This window comes from Pogona vitticeps, chromosome 4 (assembly GCF_051106095.1).
Source record: "Pogona vitticeps strain Pit_001003342236 chromosome 4, PviZW2.1, whole genome shotgun sequence".
Classification (NCBI taxonomy): Eukaryota; Metazoa; Chordata; class Lepidosauria; order Squamata; family Agamidae; genus Pogona; species Pogona vitticeps.
In genome coordinates this window covers 210745271-210765405 of record NC_135786.1, presented here as the reverse complement: position 1 = coordinate 210765405, position 20135 = coordinate 210745271, and the positions used below count along the sequence as shown (strand labels likewise).

Sequence of the window (20135 nt, the reverse complement as noted above, 5' to 3'; positions counted from 1 at the left end):
GTCTTGTTGTGATAAGGAGAGATTATCTGTCACTGTGGTTGATGGGTGTCATTAGCTCGTCTTTTGTGTGTAGTGATCCCTGGTCCTTGTGGCTGGGTAGAGTTCGTTGACTTTTTGCACGCTGCATTTTTGAGAGCTGGGAGCCAAGTTTTGTTGTTTCAAATGTTCCTCTTTTTTGTTGAAGTTCTGCTGGTGCTTGTGGATTTCAATGGCTTCCCTGTGCAGTCTGACATAATGATTGCTGGTGTTGTCCAGTATTTCGGTGTTTTGAAATAGAATTTCATGTCCAGCTTGTTTTAGGGCATGTTCAGCTACTGCTGATTTTTTGGTTGTTTTAGTCTGCAGTGTCTCTCATGTTCTTTGATTCTGGTGCGGATGCTTCGTTTTGTTATTCCAATATACACCTGTCCACAACTGCAGGGTATCCAGTATACTCCTGCAGTGGTGAGGGGGTCCCTTCTGTCCTTTGCTGATATTTGTTGTATTTTTGTGGTGGGCTTGAATACTGTTTGTAGGTTGTGTTTTTTCAAAAGTTTCCCCGTGCGGTCTGTGACCCCTTTGATGTATGGCAGAAATACTTTATTTGTGGGTGGCTGTTTTTCTTCTTCAGTTCGGTGTTGTTTTCTTGGTTTGATGGCTCTTGTGATTTCATTTTTGGAGTAGCCATTTGCCTGTAGGGCCCAATTCAGCTGGTTGAGTTCAGTGCTGAGAAACTGAGCTTCACAGTTCCAATTTGCACGGTCTACCAATGTTTTGATTATGCCTCTTTTTTGCTGATAATGTATTGCTGATAATATATTGTCTGATAATATATTGTTCTTTCAGTGAATAAACATTCTTTCATTTTCTACTTGCAACTATGTATTTAATGGACGCTGTTCATAAGAAATAAAATGCAATGGAGCTGGGGAATAAGGACCTTGTGATTGGGTTCATTTGAAAGTTGTCGCAGTTCCTCGGTTTTGGCAGGAAATGAAGACTGAGACTTATTCATAACATTTGCAACTCCAACTTTATTAACTTTCAGTGATTCAACAACTATTTCAATCTGATCAAAACAAGAGAGATCTGGCAAAGGTCCGTAACCTGATGAGGTTGATTCTTCCTGAAGATTAGGTTAACTCACTGGGGTGCCAGTCCAAAATGTTCTCAATCTGTGCGACTCCGTAGAGGGGCACTCCTCACTGTGCAAATGGTGCCACAACGTGGGTGTCGAGCCCAGTCCCCCTCTTTCGGTGGTTTGAAGTATGTCTGCTCCCGCCTGATCACCTTTTTTCCATGTCCTTGTCTCTGCGGGAAAACAATCACTGTCCATTCCTGAGTCCAATACGCTGTACCTCCTTCCTTCTTTACCTCTGGATCCAGCAACAACCCACCGACCTTCAGGTTAGGGAAGTACTTCAAAAGTCTGTGTGTTTTCTCGTAGGTTAAATCTAATCCTTTCTTATTTTTCTCCTCTTTCTTGTTCCTTCATCCTCGAACCTATTTACAGATCTCCTTTCCCCCTGATCCTTTATACCAGTGGTCCCCAACCTTGGGCCTCCAGATGTTCTTGGACTTCAACTCCCAGAAATCCTGGCCAGCAGAGGTGGTGGTGAAGGCTTCTGGGAGTTGTAGTCCAAGAACATCTGGAGGCCCAAGGTTGGGGACCACTGCTTTATACCTTCTTCCCACACTGACATTTTCAGCTCCTCCCCTTTTCCTTTTTTTCGTTCCTCCACTAGACAGATCTCTGTTCTTCCCTTCTCCTTCTCTGTCTTTTCCTTTTCCCCCATCAATATCTCTTTCACCCCAGTCAACTTTCCCTCTACGATTCCCTCTTCCTCTTTTCGTATCTCTGAGTGAGGACAGCTCACTTTCCTCCTCCTTTCCTTCACAGACCTCTAATTCTGCCCCTAAATTAGAAGATACAATGCAAACAAAACATTTTTGTAACACATAAATTTATTATGAATTACACTGCAAATACTTCAGGGGATATTTTTAAAAACACAATTTAAATTAAATTCCATAGTGCTTACAAGAGACTTCAAACATAATTTATCTCCAACCTTGTCTAGCTTGTGAAAGATCTGAGCAGGATTAGTTTATTTGAAAACTCATCCAAAGACAAGTAGCGTAAAGTGCAAAGATGCACTGATCTCCCAATGTCTTCTGATGTCTGCTAGCTTTCATTTTCTGTACTCCTATCCAGCAGTGGTTTTACAGAATTATAATGTTCTCCTAATCCATAGGCATGTCTCATATACCTAGAAGCAAAAGCAGATTTTACAGAAACTTTAAAAATACTTCCATTTTAAAAAAGACTGTATTAGACACTTAATGAGAAAGAGTGAGATATGAATCTTAATAACAGTCAGAAACTATGTCACTGCTTATTATGGGAAATTATTTGAATATGAGGACTTAATGTTACACATAATATTTCAAGGAGAGAAAACTCAGTAGCTGTCATAAAAACTCCACTATTTCCCAGTAAACACAAAGGATCCAAAATTGCAAATCCTCTTTCTTAAACTCCCCCCACTATACTCTTTGTGTTAACTTGACCTCAACATCTACCAAAAAATAAAAAATGTATTCATGGGTGATTGTTTTAAAAAACAGTGTGTGGGGGTCAATTACTAACCTATTCCGCTTTGTGTTTTTACAAAGAAGTAAAGATAAGGATCGAAACAAACCATGTATGAGCTCAATGGTAGTTTCTAAACATCTGGGTATGTTTCTCAGCAAAGCAAAGGGCAACATCTTGGTCCAAGGAAGGGGTAATTCCAACCCTTTATGGTTTGACCTCAAGATTAACCAGCAAAGCAGTTTTTATTGTGTGTGCAACACCATCAGGCTACACACTCAAATGTCAAACAAAAATACTGAATCTACTTTCAGTTTCCATTTAACTTAAAAATCATTTGAACCTGTTTTTCTGTTAAGATTGTAAATAACTGATTTTATAACATACGATACTCAATGCTATCAATTATTTTTCACACCAATTTGAATGTTTTCATACTACTTTGAATCTTTTTACAACAGGCCTTCCAATTAAAGTAAAAAAAAAATAAGAATGACCATGGTCTCACCCACTTCTCAATGATACCATCATTTGATGGCTTCCCAGTCCAGCTTTTGTTTAATCTTCCATCATTTGCAGTACCTTTCCCAACTTTCCTTTAACTGGCAATAAGAGTTTCAGCTAAAATATGGAGGTACTTCTGAGTATTCCTTTTCCCCCTTTGGTTTCGTTAACAACTGGAATGTGCTTTTCCAGAATGACGTTGTAACTGAATTCAACTCTTCAGGTAAAAGACGTTTCCCCACCTCACTCTAAAACAAGTTGCTGGAGAACATAAGTAGGAAGGTGCTGCTGCACTTGTATCCTGTTTATGAGCTTTCCAGAAATGTACGTTTCACTATTGTTTGTACAAAAATGCTGGATAGTCCTTTTTTCCAATCCAGAAGAGCTCTTATACTCTTGCATGTAATCTACATAAAATTAAATCTAAATATTTTAAAAAATGTAAATCCAAATATTTAAAAATATTTTAAATAAATAATCAACATTTAGCATCTTTCCATTACTGTGCCAAAATGATGCTCTTACACATCTAATTCAAGAAATATCTGTAAATATCAGTCACTTACAAAACGTTCTTCAAACATAAACACTCCTTTTTGCCCTTACAAGTGTCTACTTACACAAGTGTTAGTGGCTTCCCATTGTATTCTTCACCAACAATAATAGAAGGTGAATCCATCTGAACAATTTCAATAGGCATTTGTAAGATGTGTGACAGAGCTCTTAGCTGTAAAACAAAATTGCATGTTTTTGAAAGTTTTAAAAATTTCTTTATTTCACCTCACTTTACTTCATATGTGGATTATAGCAAAAGAACAAAAATACTTTTTTAAAAAAAGGAAAAGACTGAAGCCTAGATTCAGAGACAAAAAGTGGAACAGCACCTGCACCTGAGCAAGCCAGAGGTAACAAATTCTCCAATTTTCAAAAGTAGGCAACAGTGCACGACAGACCCCAAAATGCCCTATTGCCCTATTGCACATTCAACTGGGTTTGGATATGCAGATATTACACGACCTAGTGAAATAATGGCACACAGCGAGCCATGGGAAATAATCAACTCCTATTGATCCAACATAGACCTCTGAGGAGCAGAGGTTGGGAGTCTGATTCTCCACTGTGCCTCCTTGACAGGGGCTAGACTCAATGATCCTGCTAAGAAGGGGTACCTCGTACAGGGAGGTGATTTAAGGGCACATAGTTGGAGGAGAAATCCATTATACTTACAGTTGGATACCACTCTCATTAAATACCAAGCATTACTAAGACATCAGAAAAGTATGATGTGGTATACTTACTTCTAACTGCCCACCCCAGGCAGCTGTGTTTGCTATGTCATAACAGTATTTTTCAAATTCATCTGAAAAAGAAAATGATGTTAATTTAACTTATTGAATTCTAATGTTGGAAAATAAACAAGTCTGCTTCAGAAAGAAAGTCTGCAATGGAAACTAAAGTCAGAAAAACAACAGCCATTTTCAGAGTAAAACATGAGACAAAGGAGAAGACAGTTGTGTGGGTCACAGGAAACAGATACAGAAGCAAAGGACAAGATTAGATAATATAACATAAAGAAAGACAAGAAAAAGAACTGATAGATTTAACAACAATCAGTTCATTATATAAAAAGCATGCTTTTCCTAGGCTGTTCAGTGATTCTGTATTTTAATATTTCCCGAAAGAGATATAATGGAAGAAAACCACTAAAGAAGTCAATTGTTCAGATAACCTTAAATGTTGTGTTTTCAGTTGCAACCTGGTATTTGTTTGTTTGTTTGTTTTTACCCCACCCTTTCTCCTTAAAAGGACCCAAGACATGTTACATCATTAGGACAATATTTAAAAGCTAAAAACAGTAAGTATACAAATATTTAAAAAGAGCTAAGTATCATATTAAAAATGGTAAATAAAAATACTAAAAACACATTTAAAAACAACAGAGCACAACAATCCAATTTGAAAAAATCCCTCTCAGAGTGCCAGTCATTAAGGAAAAGCCTGTCTGCAGAGAAAGGTCTTTGCCTGCTTGTGGAAGGAAAACAAATATGGGGCGAGCCTGGCTTCCAGTGGGAGGCAATTACAGCATCTGGGAGCAAGAATAGAGAAGGCCTTCTCCCATGTCCCCACCAAGCACGACTGTGAAGGCGGTGGAACCAAGATAAATGCCTCTCCTGATAATCTTAATGCCTGGGCAGGCTCATAGTGGGAGATGCAGTCTTTTAGACAGCTTGATCCCAAGCCGTTTAGAGCTTTATAGTTATGATTGGTAAATAAGCTATTCTTCACAATAACCAGCTGCATAACTGTACCCACTTACATAGGAAATAATATCCAGTAAATTTATTTATTTATTTATTTATTTAATTTAATTTAATTTATACCCCGCCTATCTGGCCCACCGGACCACTCTAGGCGGCTTCCAAATATAAAATCAAATAATAAAACATAGACAAATACATAATAATCAAACAAGAACAGCAGTAAAAATAAAAAGGAAAAGTAAGAAAAAATCAAGAGTTGGCTGGAGGGAAGGCCTGAATAAACAGCCATGTTTTTAATTGGGTTTTAAAAGTGCCCACGATTGGGGGCCGCACGAATCGCCGGAGGGAGATTGTTCCAGAGGCGAGGAGCCACCGCTGAGAAGGCCCGGTTTCGTGTCTTCTCCTTCCGGGCCTCTCTCGGCATCAGGCTCCTCAGCCTCACCTCCTGACTCACGCGGGTGATCCGGGTAGACCTTGGTGGGAGGAGGCATTCCGCCAAATATCGAGGCTTCATTTTGAATAACACGCACAGCAGTGTTGTCCAGATTTTCAACAATAAGATGAGATGTACAAGACCCATCCACATGATATAACTGAAATGGCCTCAACAGCAATTATCTCTGTAACAACAGATGACATCATTTGTAAGAAGTATATCAGTAATGATGGAAGTTATTTATCTACCTCGACTGTACAAATCTCCTGTATTTGGGTTGGTCAGAAACGGGAGGAAATCATCCATATGACTTCCCATGTATTCTGCAGTCCGACTCCTAAGAGTTGATACAGTCCAGGAATTTTGTTGCTCTTTGAGCTGATCCTCAAGAGCTCTGTACATGCAGTGACCGTCAGATGGAATCTGCTTAATTTCCAATTCCCTTGCGGCCAAAAGCTGTGCAAGTTTCTGGCTTTCAAGATGTCTAGCTCCTGTTAAATTTTCAATCTCAGCTTCTGCAATTCTTTCCTCTCTTTCCTTTTCCAAGGCTGCTTTTTTATCCTGTTTGAAAAGAATACAATGTTATTCACGTTATGAACTTATAACACCCAGAGTGAGTGACCTATTGGTTTTACATGAACATAAACCAATATATCGGGAGAAATAAATCACCAGGGATAAATAGAATACCAATAAAACTATTTCAAGCCACAGAATCTGTAAAAATTATATTGTCAAAATCCTAACAATATGATAACAAATATGGAAATCAAAACAATGGCCCACAAACTGGAAACACTGAATATATATTCTAACTGCAAAGAAAAGAGATGCCAAGGGGTGTAGCAACTATAGAATGACTGCTTTAATTTCCCATGCAAACAAAGTGATTCTCAAAATGTTGCAACAAAGGTTTATACCTTATATGGACTGAGAAATGCCTAATGTTCAAGCTGGATTGCAAAAGGAAGAGGCATTTGGTGTCATATTGCAAATATCCACTGGCTCCTGAAGCACATGAAAGAATTTCAGGAAAACATCAGTTCATGTTTTATAGACTACAGCAAAACGTGTTGACAATATGGATCCTGAGAAACTATGGGTTGTTCTGAAAGAAACTGGTGTGCCTCAGCATTTGATTGTTTTGATACATAATCTGTATTGTGGACAAGAAGCTACCATTATGGCAGAATATGAAAAGACAGATTTTCTATAGGCAAAAGTGGCAGACAAGTGTGCATTTTATCTCCTTATCTGTTCAAACTGTATGCAGAACAAATATGGAAAGCAGACTGGATTCAGATGAAGGAATGACAATGGTTTGGGGGGCAAGTAAGACATTTTTAGAGGAGCAGCCATAAGATTTGCATCAAAAGAGAGAAAGACAGAAAAAATTATAAGATTTTGGAAAATAGATTAGCCTCAGATGAACTACATCTGAAACAAAATCCATCAAATACAGAACTGAAAGAGAACATAAAGTTAGTTGCAGCCAAAAAATAAGGAGAAGATTGAGATTTGGAAAGGGAGCAATGAAGGAATTAGAAAAGATCATCCTGTGTAAAGATGTGTCACTGAAGACCAAGACCCATCCACCCTCTTATATTTCCGACCACCATGTACTGATCTGAAAAAAGCTGGACAGTGAAGAAAGCAGACAAGAAAAAATTGATGTGTTTGAAATATGGTACTGGAGGAGAGCTTCACAGATACTCTGGTTCCTAGAGCAAATCAAGCCTGAACTATATTTGGAAGCAAAAATGATGAAAATAAAGCTATCCTACGTTAGGCATACAATGAGAAAGTAAGATTTTCTGGCCATCTGATGAGTAGAGAAGACTCCATGGGAAAGACCCTGATGTTGGGAAAGTGTGAGGGCAAGAGGAGAAGGGGACGACAGAGGATGAGATGGTTGGACAGTGTCACCGAAGCTACCAACGTGAATTTGACCAAACTCTGGGGGGCAGTGGAAGACAGGATGGCCTGACATGATCTGGTCCATGGGGGTCACGAAGAGTTGGACACGGCTTAACGACTAAACAACAAGAAGAATTTCTGGAAAAAACGATAATGCTGGAAAATGTGGAAACCAGGAAAAGAGGAAGATCAAATATAAAGTGGACTGACTCTCTAAAGAAAGTCATAAGCTTGAGTTTGCAAATGCTGAGCAGGGCTGCTGAGGAGAGGACATTGTGGAGATCACTCATTCATAGGGTCACCATAAGTTTGAGGTGACTTGTTGACGTGCAACAACAAAACAGTTGCATAAATTTAGCACAATACTGGAACAACAAGGTATCTGTTCTTTAGTTTTCCTTTCAAAAAAGGATCTGTGAATGATGTAACTAAAAAGAGTGAAATGCTAAACTTCAGATGCACATTTGCTGAAGTTAAATGCACAAATTCAAACTGCCCACTTAAATTTACCTATTTTGGTCTTTTGCCATTTGTCTTATATCTCATACAAAGGCAATTCTCAAAACTAGGGGAAAACTGGTATACCCCACTACAACAAATACACTCTGCAGTACTCTCTGTATTGTTATTACCCCCAAAGAACTTAAGTAAAACCAACACGTTTATAATAACTGGAGGATCTTCATATGTTCACCCACCAAATAATATTGGCTCAAAAAAAAACAAAACAGCATTCTCCTAGGTAATTCATGAAGAATGTAAAAACTGGAGTCAAGAAAGGGAAGGAGTGATCTTTGTAATTTCTTTTTCCCCTGCAGCTGCTCTGAAAGGCAGGGAGATTCTCAGGAGCAGGAAGAGACCATGCAGAAAGAACATACTGATAATGATACCCTTTCTCTGGGAGGGAACCTCTGCTGGATCTTGCTGCCTTCCACGAACAGCCACACTAGCAAAAGATCCACATGAAAATTACAGGAAATCCAGGTCAGTACAGTACAATGTAGTTAACCGTACAGTATTGGTGGTGTGTAATGAATAGATCCAAAGATGTCTAGAAAAGATTGAAGGGATACTATACATAGACATAAGGAGGACATAACCCCATGCTTTTTACCTGAACTCTGACATTTCTGTTTGAGCCACAGAGGTGGACCCAGATGCCAGCCTCCCTTCTGCAAACATGAGATTTCACATTTAAGTTCACATCTAGTGCTTGACAGTACAAGCTACTCATATAGTTTACTTTTTGAAAATTCACAACTACCCTGTTTCCCTGAAAATAAGACCTAACATGAAAATAAGCCCTAGTATGATTTTTCAGGATGCTCGTAATATAAGCCCTACCCCCCAAAAATAAGCCCTAGTTAAGTGAAACTCCACCCTCCACCATTGTGCAGCAACCAGAAGATGACATGACTGTAAAATAAAACATCCCTTGAAAATAAGCCTGAATGCGTTTTTTGGAGCAAAAATTAATGTAAGACTATGTCTTACTTTTCGGGGAAACATGGTAGAAGATTCTTACCCGCCTCTTCTGCGCTTTTGATACTCTGGAAGGCTGAATCTTGTCTTTGTCCTCAAGCTCTAATTGTGCAATATTTATAGTTGCTGAATATTCCTAAATGAAAATGAAGAGTTACTAAATATATGGCATACATTGTTTCTTGATATTGTCACAGCACCATTTCAGAGTGAGTACCAATCTAGATGTTTGAAGCTTGACAACATTCACAGCTGTGTGATGTTTTTTCCCATTCCTATCACTGTGTATTACCGCCATTTAAATCATGTTTTTACATAATTCCATTCCAATTCTATTTGGTCTTTATTTCAGAGACTTTTTAAATGTTCAGAAGCTGCTCCAGAACAACAACTGTGCACCATTCTGAAGATACCACTCCACCGTTCAAAATTTGGACATTTTATTAACTTGCTGCAGGAGACAAACTTGGCAAACAAGCTGCAGCCTTAAACTTCTAACAAGAAGATGGAATCAAGAAATATCTCCAAACCAGGAACCTAGTTCAGAGGGAGTGCAAGATCCTTCCAAGAGAGGCTGCCCACTCAAAATTAAATCAGATCATCTACCTGCTGATGGTATCACTACTAATGGCACATGTTGCAACTCTGTAAGAGGGTTGCCACCACAATACAGTATAACAGATTAAAAAGAACAGTAAGGTAAATAATGCAATAAAACTATAAGGCCGTAAAATACAAATTTATATGTTTTATATAATTAATTTCATATAATGAAATGCATTAAAAATAGATATAAAATATAATTTCAAGTACAGTAAGAATTGAAAATATTGAGGAGAGAGGACTGCATGGTTTTAAGCAGGCAGGATGGGCAAGGGTGAAGAGAACAACAAGACAACGACACCTCCTCAAGGTTTCCTCCCACACTGTCAGAACCAGCATGGTGACTGTTGTCCAAAAATACATGCCAAGGATAGTTTCTTCCAATACTGGTCTCAGAAAATTAGAATTCGTGCAGGAGCAAAGCTAAGAGAATTATTTGCAAACAGATCACAGATGATGATAGGCCAGAAGTTTCTCCAACATACACAAGAGAGCTAATCCAAATCCAGACAACTGTGGAAGACAAGCAAGAGGTCTGCTGCCAGAGTAGACATGGTCTAGAGGGGCGGGGTAAAAATCAAATAAATAAATAAATAAATAAATTTAATAAGGTAGCAAGAAACATCTATTTGCCCTGGGAACTTGAATGAGCAGCAGCACGTTAGGAGAATTTTTAATTATCTTTCATTTATTATAGCTCTATGAAACATAATGTTCATCACAAGCAGAACTAAAAGATGACAAGATTCTTAGCATAAGTAGAAATCAAAAGCACTGATCACTTACAAATACTCAATACAGTTTCATTGGATATTCTGCATAAGGCCAAGAATAAAAGCATGTCCATGGGACTTTGAAAATAACGTTTACCTAACACATACTTTATTCTGTTCAGGTAATGCCTCTTTTAGTTTCTTTAGTTCTTCTTTGTGTTTCTGTTCCAACTCAGCCTCCAGCTTGGCAACATCTTCTAAGAGCTGTTTTCTTCTCTTTTTATCATTCTTTGGAACCGTGTTTTTCATTCCTTGGATTCTGGCTGTAGAAACAGAAAGTGGTGATGCGTAGGACTAACCACTACTGTCACAAACCACTATAGTTTTTAATTGCACGGGCACTAATATCTTTTCAAACTTTATTTATTATATCAATTTTGTGTTGAATTAGAGGACCCAAGGCAGCTTACAAATGGTTTTTAAAAAGAGCCACAGATAAAACCAAAATAATTCATAATACTAGTGTCACAATGATATGATAAAGCAATACAAAGGTACATCACAGGAAAAAAAATAATGATAGAAATATAACATTCTACATTAAAAGCCTGCCCAAAGCAGTCCCTTAAGTTGTTAAAATCCTGCCTTGAAGAGAAAGGTCTTTGCCAAACAGCAGGCAGGCAAGGCAGGCATGAAGGAGGGCGCCATCCATCGAAAAGAGTCCCACAGCCTGGGATCAACCACTGAACAGGCTGTTTCTCATGTCCTCATAAGATATGACTGAGAGGGTGGCAAATGTTCTAAATGAAAACTATGGAGATTCTATAATATTTAGTCATATAGTAATAGGTTGTATACGTTTAATTGTATGTTCGTGTTATACTAATATTTGAATACATCTGCTGGTCAGTGATCGTAATAAAGATCAATCAAGGCACACTCCCACAATCTGAGACCGGGTTCATCACAGGCTTTGAGCACAACCGTTCTGGAATTACAGTACAGGGCACTTCAGCTCCCTGCTTCCAGCGGGCCTCTGCCTATATACCAATATAATTTTGAGTGAAGTTCCTGTGACAGCAGGAGAGCTCCCGCGGCAGGCCATCCCGGGGCGCACCGGTGGTCCCTTCCAAACAGACCGACTGAAACTAAAACCACGGGCTCCGCCAGATGCCCTAAACCGCTGAGCTCCGGAGAAGGAGAAACACAACAGCCTGGACACCGTTCTCACCAGATGTTGCCATGCCAGGATCTGAGGTAAAACAGGAGGAGACCGCGAGGGTCCGGCTGCGCTCGAAAGCAAGCCTTGTGCTCCGACACACCTCCGGTGGCTTCTGGACGCCGTGCAAGGACCGCGGGGGCTGCCTGCCGGCTTGGGGGGGGGGGTCTTCCTTGGCTGGCAAGTAAGTGCCTTGCTTCTCTCCTCTAGGCTTTCCCCCCTCCCCTCGCGGGGCCAGCTGTTCACAGGCCCACGACCCACCCCCTTCCCTCCCCGCAGCTTGTGCCCTCCTCGTCCCCCTCTTTCTCTTCTCTAAACCCAGCCCGGCCTCACCTTGCAGGTCGCGCTTTTCCTTCCGCTGCCGCCTGGCCAGCAGCTCCAGCGGGTCTCCCGCTTCTTCGCCTCCTTTGGCTTCTCCGACCAGGGCCGGCGGCGAACCCCCATCTTCCCCGGGCCGCTCCATGGCGGCGAGGGCAGCGGAAGACCCCGCCTCTTCCTCCCTCCCCCAGGTCGCGGCCAACCTGGCTGGGCCCACGTGCAAGGCCCGGCGGCGGAAGCCAGGCTTAGCCCAACCGGAAGACACGCCCTCCCCGCCCAGCGGGCGGAAACCATAGAGATAAGTGGCAGGGAAGGGAAAGGAGGGAGGGAGGGGGAAAAAAGGAAGATAGAGATAGGAAAATAGTTAAGAGTGATCGCCTTTTTAAATTAAACCTTCCAGAGAGTCAAAGAAAGGACGGGTTCTAGATCAAACGAAGCCCGAATTCTCCCTGGAGGATAAAATGATTAAACAGAGCCTCTGGTATTTTGGGCGTAAGTCTCAAAGCCGAGACTCGCAAGAAAAGACAAAAATGGTGCAAAAAAAAAAAAAAGGAAGGCACCAGGAAAAGAGGAAAACGTAATGCTATCAATAAAAGAAGCCGAGACTTTTAGTTTGGAAGAGCAGGGCAGGACTCATAATAACAGGACTTTTCGAAGGTTATTCAATGATAGGGACGCCTCAGTGCGAAGCGACATTAGAACAAGGGAATGACGGTTTAAGTTTTTAGTTTGTTGCTCTCTGTTCCGTCATTATGTCGATTAACCAGATGCTTCTCCCCTTCTGGGTGCTGCCGCCCAGTCCTATTTTCCACGTCGTGCAAATGTTTTCTGCTCTGCTCATCTGCACGTGGGCACGGTTCATTTCCAGCAGCTGAAAAACCTCTTTTCGCGCCACAGTAAGAAATAGTCTAAAAACTGCATGAAGATGCTTCTGCATCTAATGATCCCCACGGCCACTCGTTCCTATGTCTGTGGAGAAGAAGAAGAACCAACAACGCATGGACGGAAAAGAGACAGAGGGAGGAAACGACGTGCAACTGGGATAGCACGCCACCCAGTGGCTCCTTGGAATATTTGTGCCTTCGCGTGGTTGCCTTGTTTGTGTTTCCCTGGCTTATCCAGGGGTCCCTAATCTTTTTGAATCCCACCACATGTGAAATTTGAATGAGTGCCAAGGTGTGAAGCCAGACTCAACTCGGATGGTTAGAAGGGGGGATTAAACGAATATACGGATGAGAAGGGTTATTAGTCATGATGCCCTTATATTGCTTCCAGAACCAGCGTTCCTCTGAATACGGATTTCTGGGATAAACAAACAGGAGGCCTCTGCATGTACCCATGCTTTGCTTTCTGATGTTATTTGAATCGTCCTGTGGGAAGAGGTTGTTGAACTTGTTAGGTCTTTGGTCTGGCCCAGCAGACTTATGGCAGCCCTGATAGCAATTTCAAGGGAACTAGGGTATTTAAGGAGTGGTTTTACCAGTTCCACTCCCCCAGTGAATTTCCATGGCCAAGCGAGAAATCCTCCTGTTCTCCAGAGTCCTAGTCTGTCTCTTTATCCACTACATCACACTGGATATATTCTTAACTGTTCATCAATGCAGTGATGTCTGTGTTGTCACTCAGTATCTGTTTTGTGTATGCCCACCGTTAACACAATGTACACGGTACGTTCTGCATTTTAGTTTTTTCTGTGCTTATTATTTATGTCCCTCATAATCCATTCCTCCAGCTAAAGGTAAAGCTTCCCCTTGACAATTTGTCCACTCGTGTCCAACTCTAGGAGGCAGTGCTCATGTCTGTTTCCAACCCATAGCGCTAGCGTTTTGTCTGCAGACAATCCTCTGTGGTCACATGGCCAGCATGACTAGACACGGAATGTTGTTTACCTTCCCACCAAGGTGACACCTGTTTATCTACTCACATTTTTGCATGCTTTCGAACCGCTAGGTTGGTGGGAGCTGGGACAAGCAACAGAGGCTCACTCCATCGTGTGGATTCGATCTTACGACTGCAGGTCTTCTGACCTTGCAGCACAGAGGCTTCTGCAGTTTAACCCACAGTGTCACCACGTAATTCCTCCAGCTACCTGACCACAAATACTTGTATCTCCATATAACACTTAATGGATTTGATGAAGTACGTTCTCATCTTCAAAACCTTGTGCCATTTAAAATGTGTTAGTCTTTCATCTGTCTCTATTCTATTCTACTCGGCACTGCTCATTATTCTTTTGTTGTAATCTTTACATTACAATTCAGATCCCATTACAATTCTGGAAATTATAGTCCTAAAAGCTAATTCATCAAAGTGCTGAATCAGTGATGAGGAGATTCCAGGTGGGTTTCAGCTTTATTTCATAGTCTTGAAAGAATCTGGCCAATTGACAGTTTGAAATTAAACATCTTGACTCTAGCAGTTAGTAAAGATTCAGAAGTACATTTTAAAATGAGAATGGGTAACCTTTCAGAGAGATTCCAGGAGATGTAGAAATCCTCTCATTAATAATGCATCTGCTTAGTGACAGAATAAGATACTTCATCATTGTGTCAGAAATGATAAGAGAAAGACAGACAGAAAGATGTATAATGGAGACCTCTAAGGGCTGAACTAAATGAAAGACCAAGCTCTGCAATCGGATCTCACCCATCCATCAGCTGTCCCTGATACATCTTGGTGGCTTTTGATTACCTTCTCTCTCAAGTATTCAAATCATTTGTGAAGGAAAGAATAGGCTGGCCCTGGCCTTGCTGCTGGTGGACCAAGGACCACCCAAACATTCCAAGACTGGTTATGCCATTAGGCAAATAAAGCAGTTGCCTCAGGGAGTTGAGTAACAAAAAAAATTGAGTAACAAAAAAAGGCAGCAAATTGCTACTTATTTAATTTCTTCTTCTTCCCATGACAGGAAGGAAAAGAAGTGATCAAGTGTTTTGCTAGTTGCCAAAATACACACGCACATGCAGTGGCACCTATTAATTCAAAATTAGTAAAGCTCTATGTGTATCTGGGTTTCTCATTAATCCAGGATCTCTTTTCATGTGGATGAGATGCACACCTGTTGATGAGCAAGTGAAGCTCCATCTCATGAACACCACACTCACACACACACCTTGTGTCTTCAATGTCTCCTCCATTTTAAAGGCTTGGGATTGAAGGCTATTGTTCTAAAAATAAGCTTAAGAAGAACAGCAGAAGGATTAAGAAAGAAGTGGCAGAGACACTATATGGAATAGATAATGGGAACTTCACAGCAGCTCATGTTTCAAGATAAAAACGAGAAAGGGCTCTCCTTTTTTCTAAATGAAGACATTGTTACCGTAATAGTTGATGTCATGTTAAATCTTTCATAGTATGTATGAGGAACTGTATTTCAGTAGCGGTGGCGGAATGCCCACGTCACTCCTGTCCATCATATGGAGCGCATGTGCAGAAGCCTATGATAGGACAGGAGGGGCAGAGTTAGGGGAACAGTTAGACAGCTAGAGAGAACGGGAGAGTGAGGAGACTGAATTGAGAGAGTTAAGACAGAGATTGGAAAGTTGGAGTGTTAAAGAGAATAGGAAAGAATTAGGAGGAATAGTGAATAGATAGATAGTCAAAGAATATTGTTGAAGTGGATATTGTGAATAAGTATATGCAAGCAAACGTGTAATCAAACCCAAGTACTATAATGAGAGGTCTTAAATAGTAATAAAAGCACATCTGTGATTTACAGATTTACCAACTAAAAGATCAATAAACTTGTTGTATTGGCACCACGTGCCTGAGATACATATATTTGGTATAGTGTGGACTAGATCCACTGGTGGCAGCATAAAAAGAGTAAGCACACCCAGAGGGTGGACCTGAGTGTTTGGGGAGAACAAACAAGGGACACTGAGTGGATGCGACAGTAGCATATGCCAACTTGTTGACACCATGATCTTCCATATAACGCAAAGCTTGTATAGTATTAAACAATGCATTAGAATAAAGATTTGGATTTAAATGAACACTAATATGTGAAGAAGTTTTAAGCCAGGTCAGGGCTGGCCCTACCATTAGACAAAGTGAGGTGGCCACTTCAGGTAGGTCCTGGGCAATAGTAGGGCAGCAGTGGGATATAGTACGATGGGGCTCAGTGAACTTGTGAAGTCAGTCTTGCATCCCCAAAGCTAACCTGCAGTTCTCAAGTGTGATAGATAACCTTTTCCCACTGCCAGGATTGAAGCATGATTCACCTATCACTCAGTGCAGCTTCTGTCTGTGGAATGTTGGAGAGACACTTAGGTGGCAAAATGTCTTGCTCCCCCCCCCCGAACCAAATGCTACCTCATTGCTCCTGAAACTGGAAGTTCTTCCTGTTTTCAAGTTGCAAGTGCCTCAAGCAAAGAGATAGGCAACTAAAAGAGTGATCTCTCATAGGGAGAAAGAAAGGTTCAAAGCCAGGCTGAGATCATGCACTAGAGAAACATTCGGCAAAACAGAGGGAGCAAGCGAAAGAATAATCTGTTACAATTAACTTTAATCCATAGATCAAGTTGCCACTGATTTTAGAATACAGTAGTGGCCCTTTATTGATGGTATTTATGCTGATTCACTTATCAGTGGCCTGAAAATATTTTTTTTAATTAAAAATCCTAGAAATATATATTTCTAAACTTGAAGTTACCAGAACTGGCCCCTAGAGGGAGCGAAAGACTATGCTATGTATAGTGGCTGCTATTAAAATAGTCTTCTCTATAATTTCCATTTTTGAGGATCCACTCAAGGGATAGTTGGAATCGAACCCCTGTGGATATGGGGGGGGGGCTACTGTACAGGCAGGAAACACAAAGACAGCAAGGAAGCAGTCTAAGTCAGCTCTGCAGGTGTCGTTCATTAGCAGCAATTTACTATTGCAAGTTATGCCATTTTCCTGCTGTGAGTATGTAAAAAGGATTTTGGCCATAATAGTCTTTACCTCAGGCAGCAATATGTCTTGAGCTGTCCCTTTCAGTGGTAAGCTGATATACCCCTGTGAAAGTGCACAAGGTTCTCTACCAGCTGTGGCACTGCAAGTTGTCCCTTAGGGAAAACATGTCTGTCATTAACTGTCCTTCTTAGCAAGGAGTCTTTGGTCAGTTTCCATTCATCGTATTCGGGAAAACCCTTGGATGTTTTGAAGAGAAGAGTGGGCAGTGCCTTTATTAGACCAGTAAAACTGCACCAACAGAAGCTGTTTATTAGCAGTCTAACAGAGGTATCCCCCACTTTGTTTTGGATTGGGTACAAGGCACACACAGCTTTATTTCTTTTTCATGAATGTTTTATCATTGGAGCCTCTTGGGAAACCAGGTCCATCTGTAACATTCAGTCATTTCGCTAAGCGAGCCATTTTTGTCACACATCTCTGTCTGAGTGGAAATTCAATAAAACCAGAATGCAACATTTCCCCAACCATATGGCTACAGATGCTGCATATATTACTACATGGCTGTTTTTTTTTTTATAAAAGTTGATATCCTGTTTCAGTCAGAGAGCTTAGGCTGGATGGCTCCTGCAGTCTATTTCTCCAGGGATGGGCATTCATTTGAAAGTCTACCAGTCATGCCCAGGGTTTCAAGTTGCTGCCTTGGGCTGGGAAGCAGGAACAGAAGAAGATGCCGTATACTGTGTCAGGCCCATCATTCATCTAGCCTAGTGCTGTCAACTCCTCCTGGCTGCCCAAGGTTTCCAGGGATGCCCTACCTTGAGATCCTGAAGACTGAACCTATGAACTTTTGCATGCAACCATTGAGTTACATTCCCCTCCCAAAGGCTCTGGCTTGTCTGATTTTGGGGTACAGCATCCCACATCTCAGGGTGAGGACGTCTCCATTCCTTCCCCAGAAGACCCAGGGTGGACTGAAGTAGTCTGTTGTTCTGAAGGCTTTGCTTCCTTTTTTGGAGGCGGGACCCTTCACCAGGGTCAACAGATACTGGGGAGGCTATACGTATGGACTAGAGTTCCCAAAATCTCACAGCCCACGTCTGTGCCACGCTGGCTGTTGGATTCTGGGGGCAGTTTCCCAGTATCTTTCCCAGTATCTAGGCACGATGACACCTGTCCACACACCTATTGTTGTGAATGGCTAAGGGTTACAGTAAACAGTGAACTATAACTACCTCAAATTCTTGAATTGACTAAAGATACGTTGTTGTGACAGAAACAATATGCAGCTCTGGAAAAGGGTTGGATAGAAAACAGCTTCATAGTAAGTAAAATGGCAGCTTTTGATTAACTCCTTGAAAAGCCAGCATTTTTCCAAAGACAGTTTCCGTGGTCACATCACCAGTGTGACTAGACACGGAATGCCGTTACCGAGGGGCTGCTTATTTATCTACTCGCATTTTTACATGCTTTCAAACTATGAGGTTGGCAGGAGCTGGGACAAGCGACGGGGGCTCACTCTGTCACATGGATTTGACCTTATGACCGCTGGTCTTCCGACCTTGCAGCACAGAGGCTTCTGCGGTTTAACCCGCAGCGCCACCAGGCCACCTCTGTTAAAGGGAATTTCCAAACTTAACAGAGCAAGAATCTAAATCTACCAAGTTATATCTGCTACCAGTATCTCTGAGCAGATATAACATCACAATTCTTTTATCAGCCTAGATCGCAAACCAATTAAGATGGAGTAATCCATGTTATGCATCATTTCCCAAATTGCATTCCCCCCCCCCCAAATATATGTTTCAGAAGGAATGGGCTAATTGGTGCATCAGTCCATACCTGAGAAAACATGATGATCCTTCAGGATTGCAAGTTGTGACGGTCATATTGCTGATAGAAAATGCAAGCACATATATTTTAAGAACCTTTCCAGGAGATGGTTTTGCTTCATCTTGTTGAATCTCTTTTTCCCCCCACATTCCCCCATAATGTTTGTTTCCTTCTTTTATCTGCTCGTGCAGATGTTCAAGACAGTGCAAGGAAAATAACTCCTGCTAAGATGGGCCTTTCTATGGCACAGCAGGATATACTGGGACAAGCCTTTTGTAAATATATCTCTAAAGGCACAAGTAGCTTGGTGTAACATATGTTACTATGGGTAAAGCTGATAGGCATTACAGGGGAGAATTCTTCGCAAAGAACTGATGAGCAAGCTGATGCAACCATCTTTTTATACATTTGGTGTTTGCAACATATTTAACATATGAAACAAGCCTGACAAATATCTCTTGGCTGTGGCCCACATGAATATCCTAGGAGAAAAGTACTGTACCTATGAAAATGTCCTTTTTGCTACGTTTGTCAGTGTGTTTGTCATTGTACAAAACACCTTAGTTAGCGAGTTAAAATGTTGTTATTCCACCTTTCCCCTTTAAAAGGACCCATATCACACTTGGCTTGTGTACTGAAGATACCATACAATTGTACACTTTGGTGGTTTAAAGTTGCTACTTTAAATAAAATGTTAGAGCAAAATCTGATTTAAATACTACAGCCGAGATTTAAAAGACCTGGGAAAATAATATGCTATTTGTCTGGTGCCTGAAGAGCATCAAACAATATGCCTTATGAACCTTCCAGGAAAAGGAATTCCATAATCAGGATGGCATTAGCAAAATGGACCTTGAATGAGTTGTGGGGAAATCTAACCTGAGTGGTAGAATATACCAGATGGGCGGGGTATAAATCAAATAAATAAATAAATAAACCTGCCAATTATTTTCATTCTAAATGTAGGGCTCTTTCTATGGATAAAAGAAAACCTTTAGTACCATAGTTGTCTGACCTACCTCTAGGTTAAAACCTGAAGCATGGTTAATTAGTCCCCCTGCAATTTATTTTGCAGGTGTCTAGTTATCAACTGAGTATGATCCAGAAGCCTTCCAGTGTTACCTCCACAGAGAAAAAAAGATATTGACAATAACTATTAAGGCACCAAAATTATGCAGATGTGTGCACTTTTGGTAGACTGAAAGATTCCAAGCCTACAAAAGATAACTGTAACACATCGTTGTGAATTTAACAAAAACCACACAGAGACACAGAGTATGTCGCAACTACAAAAACAATTGTGGGACTAATTTTCAAGATTGCATGTCTTGCCTTAGAAAAATGCCACCAAACCTTAAAGAAAGAAAGAAAGAGAGAGAGAAA

General features: G+C 40.9%; 1 protein-coding gene and 1 long non-coding RNA gene across 2 annotated transcripts; one reads left to right on the top strand and one right to left on the bottom strand.

The window, feature by feature from the left end:
• Positions 1-1926: 1926 nt before the first annotated feature.
• OTUD6B (OTU deubiquitinase 6B) lies at positions 1927-12289 on the bottom strand. The gene is made up of 7 exons (XM_020813792.3): positions 12041-12289; positions 10657-10811; positions 9216-9308; positions 6022-6334; positions 4375-4436; positions 3697-3803; positions 1927-2249 (listed from the first exon to the last, which is right to left on the bottom strand). Exons 1-7 carry the CDS (start codon positions 12168-12170, stop codon positions 2165-2167), a joined length of 945 nt encoding a protein of 314 aa, XP_020669451.2. The 5' UTR covers positions 12171-12289; the 3' UTR covers positions 1927-2164.
• Positions 6334-9911, top strand: LOC110090212 (uncharacterized). Its single transcript, XR_013545313.1, has 2 exons — positions 6334-8674; positions 9525-9911. It is a non-coding gene; the product is annotated as an uncharacterized LOC110090212 (long non-coding RNA).
• Positions 12290-20135: the final 7846 nt, after the last annotated feature.